Raw genomic sequence first — 14704 nt, 5'->3', positions numbered from 1 at the left:
CACTTTATTGTATGGTGTAATTCAAACACAAGTCCACATCCCACCACTGCTGTCAATTATGTTGGAGGCTGGTTATTAGTAGAGGTAAGTACGCACCTACCACTAGCAATAATGCCCCCAGACAGTGTTAGGTCCAGTCAAGGTTTCATAACATCAGCCACTGGCTCAACTCGTGGTAGCTTGGCAACAAGCAGGCAGGCTTAACTGAGGAGACAGGTATGTAAAGCATTTAATTATATCAATACAGTAAATAAGTAAGACACATTACAGAATAAAAATCCCACACAAATGTATAAACATAGGAAATATTTTTATCTTTAAAATGACACCAAAACAACAAAAATCCAATATAGGGAGGCGGAGATAATAATTTTTAAAGATTAAATTAAAAAAATGTGCTTTCTGATGCTTAGAAATCAATAACGCCAACCTTGGACATTTGGTCGTACTTGGCTGGGACAAAGGTAAAGTTTGAGGCCGACCGCGATGGAGCCCTACTTGGATACACTGTGCAGGAGGCCTTGGTCATAAATTTACCTTTGCACTTAGAAACTTTTCTGGAGCTTTTCTCTCTTAACATCGGGCGGTCCTCCCCAGCAAGCAGATTTTGATGTGACGTCATTGGATTGATTTTCCATGAGGCCTGGTTAAAACCTGGAAGTTTGGAGCTCTGAAGCTTTCACTGGGATGATCCTGAAATTCTGGCGGAGTCATGGTTGAAGGTAGTAGGCTTTAATCATGACGTTGAATTGGTCCACTTATGGAGCTTTTTCCAAAAGTTGCTCCAAACTTCTCCAAACGTCTGGAACTTCTTTCTGAAGTTCCTCCTGAGCTTTCAAAGTGTCCAAAACACAGATCCAAGGGTATAGAAGCTCTGAGATGGTCCTTGGAAGTTTAGGACCACAATTACAACAATGCACCTGTCCAAATCCTTAAAAGTCCACTGGACACACTCCAGGCTGGGGAATTTAGTGATAGTTGCTGTAGGCCAGCTCTGTTAACCTGTTGCTTTCAGGAAGCCCACTCCTGAGTCCTTCTTGAAGCAAGGTATAGTCTTTTGGGCTGTGGTTCCAGGGTGCAACAGGAGCAGCAGTTCAGTGTGTAGTCCTCAGGTTGCAGACTAGGGTTCCAGCAGAGCAGTGGTTCTTCCTCTAGTGGATTAAGGCAGCAAATCTGAATTCCAGTGCAGATCAGCCACTTTTATTCAATCATCTTGGGGGGCAGTCAATAGGCATCCTCGTCCAATGAGCTTCAGGGTGTCATCCAGATGCATGACAACTTCCCCCAAAGTGTGGCATCTTCTTGCCCCACAAAGGATTGCACTTTAACATTCCAAGATAGAGATTTTCCGCCAGATGAGTGAGACCTGGCTAAGCCAACCCACTGGCAAAGCTCATTTCCACTGATTCACCATCTGGACCTCTGCAACTTATTTTCCTAAGCCCACTATCTATCTGTGGGGTACAGGGTGAGAGGGCAGGCCTTCCAGTATTCCTTTCTGACTTGCTTCCTTTAGAAGCCTCGGCTTGATATACCCAGCCCCTTTGCTGGCCTGGCCTCAGCATCTGCCAACCTACAACATAAGATAAACTCTGCTCGGTAATGGCCATTTATCACCTCATCAAAGCAGCCTGGCTAATCCTGTTAGGGCTGACCAATCAGTAGAGATCACTATCAGACTGGATTTTAGCTCACAGACCATAAAGTCTTAACTTCTTTTCTGTATTAGTTATGATAAATTCAACAATGGCATCATTAGCATTCATTTGAGTCCTTTCATGCCATTTTAGCTCCTTCCTAGCAATACTTATGCTCATGAAAAGGATTCCCATTTTAGCCCAAAGAGCTAACTTTCTTGCAGTGGGAGAGAATGAAAGGTGCAGTTTTTCCCCCACCAGAGCATCTAAAACATATTTTAGAATGTCTCTGCTTATAGTTACATGACAGACCTTGGGGGTGGTTTATACATAAAAATACGGTAGATTAACACTTGGGAAGTACCTTAAATCCCATTGTTGAATTTGCATACATTTTACTTTTTAAAGACAGTCTGCAAGGCAGGGCTGCCTTTAAAAATGACAGTAGGGAACACAGCAGTGAACCCTCCTGTGCAGGAAATCTACTGGGCCTCTAAACATCCCTGCCCTATTATATGCTAAGGACTTATAGGCAGTTTAAAACTAGCTAAAAACTTCAAACTACACAGCTGCAAGTATATGCATGCATTAGGATCTACATGTAAATGTCTGCACATGTGTGTGTGTGCATAAGAACATATGGTGCCCACTTGACTCCCGTAGTAAAAAGATGTTCCTTGGATAATGTTCAATGTTTGGCGTATTCTGGGCACCCATGGCATGATGGTGTCCCATCTACCACTGGTAAGAAGTGAATACTGGTAAAATTGACTTTTGCATATTGTAGGCACCCAAAGCATGATGTCCTTGCTAAAATGATGGTCTGGCATAATGATTATAAAATTATTGGTGTATTGTGGGTATCATTGGCATGACGGTGTCAACGGACTATCCTTGGCATGATGCAGGCCTGGGATAATGACAGCAATTCTTGACATATTGTGAGCATGCACAGCAGGATGATACCCATTGCCTGGCATTGGTATAATGGTGGCTCTAGTATGATGATGGCAGTTATTGGTAAATTGTGGACATCCATGGCATGTATGCTGGCTGTGATGGTTCAGTGGACTAACGCAGCCACTATAGCATCCTATCTTTGATTATATGATCAAATGAGAATCCCTGGATATTGTGGGCATCCATGGCATGATTCTGCCCTCAGTATGGAAAAGGTTGGCCTTACTACACTGGTGGTAATGCCCTGGCATATTGTTGCCAACCTTAGCATCCTTTGTATAACACTGCACCTAGCATAGTATTAGCATTTTGTGACATACTGTGGGCATAGAAGAAATGAGATAATGATACAGAGGTATGCAAGGTGACATCTACCCATGATAGTACAAGTAAAAATGTAATCAAATCACAAGTTGTTCCTTGAGCACCAAACATATATTTACTACAAATGAAACACCGGTGTTTCAGGTAAAAAAAAACATATGGGTTTTGTTCCTGAGAACAGTAACTTTTTGTATGGAGAATTGAGTTTGTTTCCCAAATTAAAACATTTCTATTTAAATGTATGTATGTTCATAAACTTACATGCTGATGTTTGAAGGAAAATTATGAATTCCCAAAGATACATTCCAAGCAAATTTTTGAAAGATAAGCACTGCTAGTGTCTGAGACCCTTGTCCGTGAGATTAGTTTAACCAGTCAGGTGTCCAACCCAAAAGGTTGCCATGAAATAAGCAATATGACTGCTCTGCAAGCATACAAAACCTGTAGCTTTGCCATTGAATACCTAAGGATTGGGAGATTTTTGTATTTTATTGTTTTTCCACTATACCTCTTCCATTGAGGTTCTCAACTCTAACATATGATTGAGAAGTAACATGGATACGTCTTGATGGACAATTAAAAAATAAACTATAGAAGTGCAGACAGAGGCTGTTAAAATGATATTGCATTTTTTTAACTGCCTCTATCACTTATACCTCTTAGGCATTTTTAAGTGAAATTGAGCTGAAAGTGCACAATATGTCTCTTTTTTACAGAACTTTCTTGGGGCAAGAGAAGCTGCAGCACTCCTGTGGAGCATCACTCATGCTTCTGACACCATTTAAATATATGAACATTTCAGGAGTGCCCCTTTTACAACTTCTGTCAGTTTAGGTACTTTGATGTGAAAATGATGATATGATCTGTTTTAATTGATCCCAGTTTTGCAAACCTTTTCCAGGGGTTACAACCTCTGAACCCCATGGAGGAGGCAGAACTGCATGATCGCTGTAATTTAGAGAGTGTCTTATACCCTGTGACTCTCAAGGATCACCAGTTGCCATTGCCAGTGGGCCTCACTGCACTTAGGTGGGGCATGAGGGTTCCAAAGCTTGTGCAACTAATGTAAGGAAGATATTCTGCAGTGCAATGCTAACACACATGGCTTCAGCCTTGAGATCTGTATACACAACGTGATGCCTTATAAGCACTGTATGGAAGTACAAGTGGCATTATGGTATACTTCAACAAAGTAATTAAAAACAGAAAAGGTTGCCTTGGATTGGGTGGGATGCCACTCTCAGGATACAGGACAAACTTTGGGGTGGTGGAGTTTCTACTCCTAAGGCATTTAAAAATATATTTATAAAGGCACTCCAGGACCTAATTATTCCAGAGAGAAAATGGAAGAAGATTTAATAACCTGGGACCCAAAACATTACATTTGAAATGGGGAACCAAAGTGATCCTTCGGTCAGTATTATTTAATCCTCTGCATCCGATAGGTGGATGCTAACCCCTGGTAAGGACAATAAACTCCATTCTGATCCGAATTTAACTAGTAAACAGTGGATTGTCTCTTTGAGATGTGACCAATACAGCTGTTTGTGCAATGCTAAAGTTAAACTGATACCTGCGTTTCGGATTAGTTTCAGACAAGCTACCTATGCCTCTAGGACACCATCAAATAGGATGTTGCTGTAATCTAATTTAGAGTCCAATTCAGAGTCGATCCATTAGTACTTTGCAGGAACAAACAGGAAGTACAGATAGTACAAAGTTGGCATATTTTGACCCAACACTCCATATGAACTCTATCCATATATGGCCTAAAGACCATGCTTGGACCATGTCTGCATCCTAGACTACAACCTACGTGAGAACACCTAACAAGGTGGTGGAATAGAGGCAAAGGAAGGGCAAAGAGCATGTATGATTTGGGTCAATAGATATTACTTCTGTCTTGTCCATGTTCAATTGTGGAACAGTACCACTTATGGTAGATGTTTTCTAAAGTTCCTAAAAGTGCTCTCAGCCAATTTGCAATCTTTTTAAGACTCAAGCATGGCTCCTCTAAAACAAATGGCGCCTCAAATGTATTAGAAGGGCCTGCCATTGAAAGATAGATCTGGATGGCATTTCCGTTGGAGTGGAATTTCAGCACTTCAAGATGAATCAGTTTGTGTACCCATCTGATATATGTGTTAAACAACAGATGGGATAAGGTTGATCCCTGGGGAGCTATACAGTTTAATGCTATAGAGAATAACATTTTACAACTCCAGCATCAAATAATGTGACCTATCTTCCAAAAAGAAGGTAAATAAATGTACAGAACTATCAGTGGGTCTCTCTTATACACTTTAGGCACTCCACAAGTAACAAATACTCAAACGCCGTTGACAGGTGAAGCATAACAAGAAAGGACAATGATAAGCCCCTCCTCTCCTTCTAGCAACAGCTCACCCAAACATGTACCAGAGCTGGATCAGTTCCATGTTTTCAGTGAAAGCCCAACTCGTCGAGACTCAATATGTCCTGTTCCTCTAGAGTGGCTTGTGATTGAGTACAGGCCAGTTTTTCTAGACCTTCCTCTAGCTACAGTAATCCTAAAATAGTACAGAATATGTTACCCGGGGTGTAGGGAGTGTTTCCTCAAGATATGCATCACCATTGTTTTTCTGAGTAGAGATTACAAAGTTTTCCATTAGTTAACAGATAAAGAAAAATACTATCAATGAGTCTTTGCAGCCAGAGCCGGCAGCCATCTTCCGTGTGGATTTTAATGAGGGAGGAGTCAGTGAAAGGAATATCCTGGAAATGGAAAACTGGCAATGGGTGGGTAAGAAATTCTAAGCAGGTCCAACTTAGAGGTGATGCTTTGCAATTAAGGGAAGTGACTTTTGGATTTTGAGTAATATCATGTTCATGAAGAATCAGTTTAACACATTTACTCAGTTTTGGGCTATCACCAGAACAGCCATTGGCTCATCCATAAGAGCAAACAGCAGTAAATTTTTTACCAAACTGAAACCAATCTCAATGTTTATTAATTGCAGACTTGGAGCGGGCAGACTTTCTGGAATCCACCTAGGTCACCTGGCACTTTATAGGATTTTGTGAGCTGCTAGTAGTTCATGGATGGCTTCTAAGTGATGACACCTACTCCTCAAAGTTGAAATCATGATGGTCATTCACTAAATGAACCACGTCCTCACCCAAGCTGTGAACTAAAAGGCACACATGTTGTCACACTGAGCCTAAAGATTAAACTTTAGAGTCAGAAGATGACGTTTTTTAAGCATATCTTAGTTAATCTGGTGATCAGCTGTAAATGTAGCAGACTTAGGGCCTGCTTTAGAGTTTGGCGGGTGGGTTACTCTAGTACAAATAAGACAGATATCCTGTCCGCCGTATTACGATTCCCATGGGCTATAATGGGATTGTAATACTGCGGATGGGCTATCCGCCATGTTCGAGACAGAATAAGCCCATCTGCCAAACACTATATCAGGCCCTTATTGTGCATTCCCAGGTTAAGCGAGTTAACATATGGGATCATACCCCAGAAAGCAACACCAGAAACTATGGGATTGTAATGCTATAAATGCAAAAAAGATCTATATGCATTCATTAATTGTGTTACTTAGATGGGTTTACAACTCTGGTTTTCCTGTAAGATCAAGCGAATATGCGATATCTTCAACTGGAAAGAAAATGGGATTTATGACTTCTTTCCAGTAGAAGACAGCCTCGTCGGTGCTAGATTTCTCTCAAGGGAGAGTTAAGTCAGGTTTTTATACCAAGTGATCCCTTTGAAGCTAATGGAGGTTAAATGATTCTTCAGGAGGGTGAGGATGGTTTGTAGGAAGAGTGATGCCTCTGGGGTGGAAGCACCTGTGGGGGTGAAGGTGATTTCAAGGTGGGTGACAACCTTTAATTAGGGTGAGTTCAGAGAATGTATTCAGATGCTGCACTTCTTGTCCTCCTCTGATGTTACTTGCATTCTAATGGTTGAAATGAGTTAGAATAAAGCAGGGCAGCTCAGGAAAGAAATCTGCTTACAACAAATGTAGAATTCAGATAATAGAAATACTTGATGATGTGCAAATCTGGAAGACGCTTGTAGAAGGGAACAACCTATTCTGCATTGTAAACATGTGTCCCCTTTAAATATATCAAATCATCATCTAGTTAAGTCCAACCAACTGACCCAACAACAGGGTAAATGTAGACAGCAGAAACAAGGAGTTTCCAGAGAGTCGGAAAGTACTTTTTTGTGCTTCCAAGAATGCAATGAAGAACAATCAGAATGTGGTTTGCTTTGAGGATTTCTCAGAAAGTGTAGAAAAAACAATAGATACAAAATTGCCTCCAGGCATTTCCCAAGCCCTATTCCTCATGAGTCTCTAAGCTCTGGGTCTTAGTTTCAGTTCAGCGCGTTGTTTGTCTTAACTAGCCTTGGCCTTCGTCCGCTGGGCCTTGGCCAGGGAGGCCGAGGTTGTCATGCGGACAGGAGTAGATCTGTATGTTTGATTTGTTCCCCGCGGAGATACTAAGCCCTTTATTCCTTTAGTGTTCATACACTGGGATGCTGCCCAGGGTCTGGTTGAAACGTGCATTGGCTAATGATTTTCAGATTAAAAAACTGTACTCTCCAATACTTTTCTGAAGGAAATGAACAGGAGCCAATCTAAACAATACTTTGTTTTATAGAAAAACATTGATAGATTAAAAACATCAAACAAAACTACTTGTAATGATATAGCATGCAGCATATAATATGCACTGGCTCATGTCCTGGGATGCAGGGGAGATGCCCAGTGCATCAACATGCTTCTGTTTGTCTCTGTACTTAATCTGTTTGTCCAGTAGGTTGGATGACTTTATAGATGAACACACTCTAACAACAAAAATAGTTATTTAATTGGTACAGCGGACTTAAAAATCAACATCTGGGAAATGTTATCCACTTTTTAAGTGTGGGCCGAGCAAGGTTTAGCTATTGGCCAAAGCGAGTACACCTTCAGGTACCTTACAGAATTCTACTGCTTACTTTTAGGTTTCATGTGGCCTGCAGCATCATAGCCTTCTGGTATTTTCATTGGTCCTTTGCATTATGGCTAACTGGCTGATACAGTTTGTTGTTTTATGGTAAATTCCCACACCACACTAACAGAAGCCGTAGTCTACCTCAGCAGCAATCTTGGGTCAGGCATCAGATAGCTTCACATTTGGAAAACCTTGATCTGGCAACAGTGTTTGCCACAGGGCCACAAGGCCACAGCGGTGAAAGCGCTGCCCATTTGCAATAGGGATGCCACCACCGATTGTGTACTATGGTGGACCTGGGGCAGGATAAACACTGATCCTGATGCACAGTCAGAAAACTCTATGAGTGTTAGGGCCCTGATTTTTGTTATTTCTGAAACAAACTTTCACTTAGGCTGTTAGCTTTAGAAAAACAGCAGATACCGAGCAGGTCAAACAAACATGGCGCTGGCCACTGCACCAGCCCTAGATAGGTTGGTGGTCCTTCTTAAAGGGAGTGGAAGCAAGGTTCTCAGCAGGCCTAGTGGGCTGGTGGGGCACCATCTAATCTCTAAATGCGGCTCTTAAGGCCAGATTTAGAGTTGGGCAATTACAAAAAATCGTATGATTTCTGGAGAAGAATTTCTTCCAGACACAACTTCTATGGTGGAAGCCATACCTCTAACACATTCTTCTCATGGATTTAGCACCCCCTCCACATAATCGATGATCTTCTGTGACCACTCATCTCTAAAACAGGCACTTTGTGCTCAGTTATTGGGCTGCTTAATCGATCCACGCTTCATTTGGCCAAAGTCTGGTTGAAGGAGGCTTTTTTCTAGATCCAGACTATGATGCACATAAATAGCGGCAGACGTATATAAATATTTTTCAAATGCGTCAATTGATAAAATAGATAAAGTGTAAACAAAAGTGTACAAAATATAGAAGAAAACTAAAACTAGATAAAAACGTGGATAAAGCAGGAATAAATGTAAATGCAGATGAAAATATAGATAAAATGAAAATAAAACATAAATGGATAAAATCGACGAATACATGAGTACACACTAATACAGAGAAAGCAGAACAAGCATAGGCAAAGCCAATAGATCTTGCCCGTACAAGAGCTATTGGCTTTGGCAATGTGTTTTATCCATGTCATACAAAGGTGTGGTTGCTATTCAGCATAGCTACAAGTTAGCAGTGTGGAGTGGGGGGGGGAGATTGGAATGGGGTAGATTTAGGTAAATTCAGGTAGATTATAGTGTAGTAGAGTGGGGTAGACTGGAGATGATTTGGTAGGTTGAGGTAGATTGGAATCGGAGAGATTGGATTGAGGTAGTTTGGGGAGGGATAGATTGTAGAGTGTTAGATTGGAGTGGAGTAGAGTCGAGATCAGTAGATTGGAGTGAGGTAGATTGGGGTGGGCTAGATTGTAATGGAGTAGATTAGGGTGGAGTGGGGTAGAGTAGAGCAGAGTAAATTGGAGTGCGTGGAGTAGACTGGGGTATATTGGAGTGAAACAGATTGGAGTGGGTTAAATTGGGGTGGGCTGGAGTTGGATAGACGGTGGAGTGGGGTGGAGTAATGTAGATTGTGAGGGAGTGGGTTAGATTGGAGTGAAGTGAGGTAGATTTGAATGGGGTAGATTGGAATGAAGTGGGGTAGACTGGGTAGAGTGGGGTGGACTGTGGTAGATTGGAGTAGAATGGAGTGGAGTGGGACAGACTGGAGCAGAGTGAAGTAGATTGGGTAGATTGGAGTAGGGTAGATTTGAGTGGAATGGGGTAGATAGAGATGCAGAGGAATAGAGTTGAATAAAGTGGGGTGGACTGAGGTAGATTGGAGTGTGGTAGACTGGGGTAGAGGGGAATGGGCAGACTAGAGTGGAGTAGACTGGAGTAGAGTGGGACAGATTGAAGTGGAGACTGGAGTGGGGTAGATTGAAGTGTAGATTGGAGTGGGGTAGGTGGAGTGGAGTAGATCGGAGTGAAGTGGGGTAGATTGGAGTTGACTGGAGTGGAGTGGGATAAGCTGTAGTGGAGTGAAGTTTGGAGTAGAGCTGGGTAAATTTGAATTGAGTGTGGTAGATTGCAGTGTGGTATATTGGATGGAATGGGTTGGATTGGGTTGGAGTAGGGTAGATTTGAATGGAATGGAGTGGGGTAGATTGGGGTGGAGTGGGCTGGTTGGAGTGGGGTGGATTGGGGCAGACTCGAGTGAAGTCGGATAGATTGGAGTGGGGTGGATGGGGCAGACAGGACTAGACTGGAAAGAAGTGGGGTAGATTGGAGAGGAGTAGAGTGGGATAGTGGAAAGTAGATTGGAATGGAGTGGCATAGATTCAAATGGAGTGTGATGGATTGTGGTACAGTGGAGTGGAAAGGGGTGAGGTTCATTGTGTTAGTTTGAGTGGAGTGGGTTAGACTGGAGTGGGGTGGAGTGGAGTAGATTGGAGTGGGGTAGATTGTTGTGGAGTGGAGCCAGGTAGCTTGGGGTAAACTGGGGTGGGGTAGATTGAAGTGGAGCGGGGTATAATGAGTAGGTTGGATTGCAGTGGAGTGGACTGGAGTAGAGTTGAGTGGGTAGATTAGGGTAGAGTGGTGTAGATGGGAATGGACTGAAGGAAACTGGAGAAGAGTGGATTAGAGTGAGGTACATTGGAGTGGGATACATTTGAATAAGGTACATTGGGCCAAGGAAGATTGGGGTAAAGTGAAGGAGTATTTTAGAGGGGGTGGAGTGGGTTAGATTGGAGTGGGGAGGATTTGAGTGGAGTGTGTTAGACTGGAGTGGGGTAGAATGGAGTGGGGTAGGTTTATGTACAGTGGAGTGTGGAAGATTAGGGCACACTGGAGTGGAGTTGAAGTGGAGTGGAGTAGAGTGGAGTGGGGTATATGCGGTGGATTGGAGTGAGATAGACTGGAGTGAAATAGACAGGGCTGCAGTGAATGTGGGTAAACTGTGATAAATTGGAGTTGAATGGGGTACTTTGGACTGGAGTGGGGTAGATTGCAATAGATTGGAGTAGGGTAAAGTGGGGTAGATTGGTATGGAGTATATTGGGATGAGGCAGACTGGAGTAGGGTAGCTTGGGGTGCAAGGAAGGGGTATTTTAGAGAGGGCGGTCAGGGCTGGTTTGGATGCAGTGGGTTAGATAGGAGTGCAGTGGGGTGGATTTGAGGGGAGTGTGGTAGATTGAAGTGGGGTAGACTGGAGTGGGTTAAGTTTCGGTAGAGTGTGGTAGATTAGGGTACAGTGGAGTGGAGTGAGGTAGATTAAGTGGAGTGGAGTAGAATAGGGAGGAGCACAGTGGGGTAGAATTGGTGGATTGTAGTTGTTACAGATTGGTGTGGAGTAAAGTAGATAGGGATGCAGTGAAATGGCGTAGACTGTGGTAGATTGCAGTTGGGTAGATTGTGGTAGATTGCAGTTGGGTAGATTGTAGTAGATTTGAGTGGGGTAGTTGAGATAGAGTGGGGTAGATTGGAGTGGGATAGATTGGAGTGGTCATTAGAGTGGTGTGGGGTAGACTGGAGTGGAGGGGGTAAACTGTAGTAGATTGGGTGGATTGGATCAGGGTAGATTAGAGTGGACTGCGGTAGATAAGGGGTGCAGTGGAGTAGAGTAGATTGTGGTAAATGGGAGTGAGGTAGATTGTGGTATATTGGCTTGAGTGTAGTGGGTAAATTGGAGTGAAATGGACTGGGACAGAGTGGGATAGATTGGAGTGGAATGGGGTAGACTGGAGTGGGGTAGGCTGTGGTACACTGGAACGGGGTAGAGAGACTGGGGTAAATTGGAATTGAGTGTGGTACATTGAAGTGTGGTAGATTGGAGGGATTGGGGTAGCTTGGGATGGAGTAGGGTAGAATGGAGTGGAGTGTAATGGGGTAGTTTGGGGTAGAGTTGGTTAGTTGAAGTCGGGTAGATTGGGGCAGACTGGAGTGGGATAGACTGAAATGGAGTGGCGTAGACTGGTGTGGGGTGGATTGAAGCTAATTGGACTGGAGTGGGGTAGATTCGGGTAGATTAGAGTAGACTGGAGGGGAGTGGGGAGTGTTTGTGTGTAGTGCGGTACATTGGGGTAGAGTGGAATGGGGTAGATATGAGTGGAGTGGGGTTGATTGGGTTAGATTGGTGGGAGTGGGTTAGTTTGGAGTGGAGTGGAGTGGGGTAGATTGGAGTGGAGTTGAGTGGGGCATTTTGTAGGTGGAGTGGGGTATACTGGAGTCGATTTGATTTTAGTGAAGTGGATTGGGGTTGTTTGGAGTGCGGTGGCATACATTAGGGAAGAGTGGGGTAGATTAGAGAGGACGGGAGTGGACTGGAATGGAGTAGATTGAGGTAGGATGGAGTAGGGTAGAGTGGAATGGGGTAGATTGGGATGGGTAAATTGGAGTAAGACAGATTGGGTTGAAGTGGAGGAGGATTTGAGAGTGGGGTGGATTGGGGTGGAGTGGGTTAGAGTCGAGTTGGTTAGATCCAAGTGTAGTAGATTGGAGTGGGGTAAATAGGAGTGAGGAGGGGTATATTGGAGAAGAGTGGGGTAGAGTTGGGTAGAGTAGAGTAAAGTGTCATAGATTGTGGTACAGTGGAGTGGAAAGGGGTAGAGTGGAATGGAGTGTTGTGGAGGGAAGTAGATAGAAATGTAATGCAGTGGGATAGATGGGATTGAAGTGGGTTAAATTGTGGAGTGGGTTAGATGGGATGGGTGGATTGGGGAAGATTGGATTGGATTCAGGTAGATTGGAGTGGGGTGGAGTGGGTAGATTGGGGTAGACCAGATCATAGTGGAGTGGATTGGGGTCGACTGGAGTGGGGTGGGCTAGGCTGGGGTAAATTATAACAAAGTGTGGTAGATTGGAGTGTATTGTGGTAGATTGGAGTTGGGTAGGTTGGAGTGGGTTATAGAGGGGAGGGGTAGGTTGGAGAGGGGGAGTGGTGTAGATTGGGAAGACTAGGGTGGAGTAGATTGGAGTGGAGTAGACTGCATAGAGTGGAGTAGAGTTGGGTAGGTTGGGGTACAGTAGAGTGTGGTATATCAGGGTAGATTGGAGTGGGGTAGATTGATGTGGGGTAGAGTGGAGCGGGTGGTTTTAGGGTGAAATGAGGAAGATTGGAGTAGATTAGGGTATATTGGAGTGGAGTGGGGTAAATTAGTGCAGATTGGAGTGGAAGGGGGTAGAGTGGATAGAAGTGGGGTAGATGGCAGGAGATTGGGTTGGAGTAGATTGGGTGGATTGGAGTGGAGTAGATTGATTTGAAGTGGGATAGACTGGAGTGGAGTTGGGTAGACTGAAGTGGGATACATTGTGGTAAACCGGAGTAATGTAGATTGGTTATAGCAGAGTGGATTGGACTTTATTTGTGTGGGATAGATTGGAGCAGGTGGGGTAGATGGGAGTGCAGTGGGGTAGAGTGGAGTGGGGTAGATTCAAGTGGAGTAGATTGGGTCGATTGTAGTGAAGTGGAGTGGGCTAGACTGGAGTGGATTATGGTAGAATAGAGTAGAGTGAGGTTGATTGGAGTGGGGTAAGCGGTGTGGCGTGTCATAGAGCAGAGTAGTGTAGAGTAGAGTGGCGTGGAGTGGTGTGTGTGTTGTGGAGAGGAGAGGAGAGGAGTGAAAGGGCATAGGGTGGAGGGGAGAAGAGCGGTCAAGAGTGTCCTAGAGTGGAAGGGCATAGAGTGGAGTACAGTGTTACAGAGTGGAGTGGTGTAAAGTGGAGTGGTGCCACCATACTTCACAATTACAAAAAAGGTGCTTCCTTTGTACTTTACAAATTCTGATGTACTCTGAAATATCAGCACAATTCACTTTTGTTCCGTGCTAGAAAAAATAACATCCTACAGCCTTTAGTCTTACATGGCTACCCAGCAGGATTGTCATATACATTCTCTCACTTTGACGTCAAAGAAAGGAAAGTAAACACCAAGATCCCTCGGTAGAAAGAGTCTGATATTTGATGTATGTCTTTGAATACACAGCAAATGTGACAAGATAAGAACAAGATTTAATGGGCTCATTCCAGAAAGTGAGTACTCGGAAGGATACAGTAAACAAGGAATAGTCCACTGGAGGGATGACCTGAAGTTGGACAACATAAAGCAAAAAAAGCCAGCAAATAGAAAGCAAGCAACTGTGAGTTACAAACCACAAAAGCCAATAGTAAGCAATGGGTGAAACACATTCCCAGGGAAGCTCTCAGAATGCCCATAAGAAGTCTCTAGCAAACCAGACAGCTGCACTGTCTAATAGGCTTCGACCTAAAAAGCAGAAGTAGCAGTAGGTACTTTTAAAAACTTAAGACAGATTTAAAGATAGAGTTCAAAGCAAGGAAGCAACCACAAAAAGTCCCATACTAGCCCACACCAAAGGAAATATTACATCTCCAATCAAGCAATGAGGAGGGAGTCACTTACCTCGTCGTAGTAAAATCTTAATTCTGCTCTTTTGGATCGTAAATCCCACTGAACCACAGTCCCGCTTTCATAGCCTATTAGAAGCTGTGAAAAAAAGAGAAAATACAGCTGCTCAGGAGACACACTTGAACAGAACGAACATACCCCAGGGCTTCCTGCAGGTATCTCAAGAAACATTCCAGTGAGCGAAAGGTGACACAAGAGTCCTGCCTGCCACTCAATCACGACTCTTGTTTTACTGAATGCAGCTACTACGGACCCACTGTAGTCAAGTGTTTAGGACATATTGTTTGCATTGTGTTTCAGATAAATGTCAGGTGCTCGCTGCTGCAAATCAGGGCCACCTGCATGCAAACAGCCAGGCCTCAGCCGTCATTATGCCGCTG

General features: G+C 43.6%; 1 protein-coding gene across 5 annotated transcripts in view; it reads right to left on the bottom strand.

Moving 5' to 3' along the window:
• The window catches only part of STXBP5L (syntaxin binding protein 5L), a 1301131-nt gene that overhangs the window by 675403 nt on the left and 611024 nt on the right, over window positions 1–14704 (bottom strand). For all 5 annotated transcript variants that reach the window (XM_069202705.1, XM_069202706.1, XM_069202709.1 and 2 more), the window contains exon 7: window positions 14319–14402. In XM_069202705.1, coding sequence (XP_069058806.1) covers window positions 14319–14402 — 84 coding nt within the window. The remainder of the gene's footprint in view (window positions 1–14318; window positions 14403–14704) is intronic.

Source organism: Pleurodeles waltl, chromosome 8 (assembly GCF_031143425.1).
Source record: "Pleurodeles waltl isolate 20211129_DDA chromosome 8, aPleWal1.hap1.20221129, whole genome shotgun sequence".
In the NCBI taxonomy this organism is placed as follows: Eukaryota; Metazoa; Chordata; class Amphibia; order Caudata; family Salamandridae; genus Pleurodeles; species Pleurodeles waltl.
The sequence above is the reverse complement of the archived record's forward strand: the minus strand, read 5'-3'. Positions and strand labels throughout refer to the sequence as shown.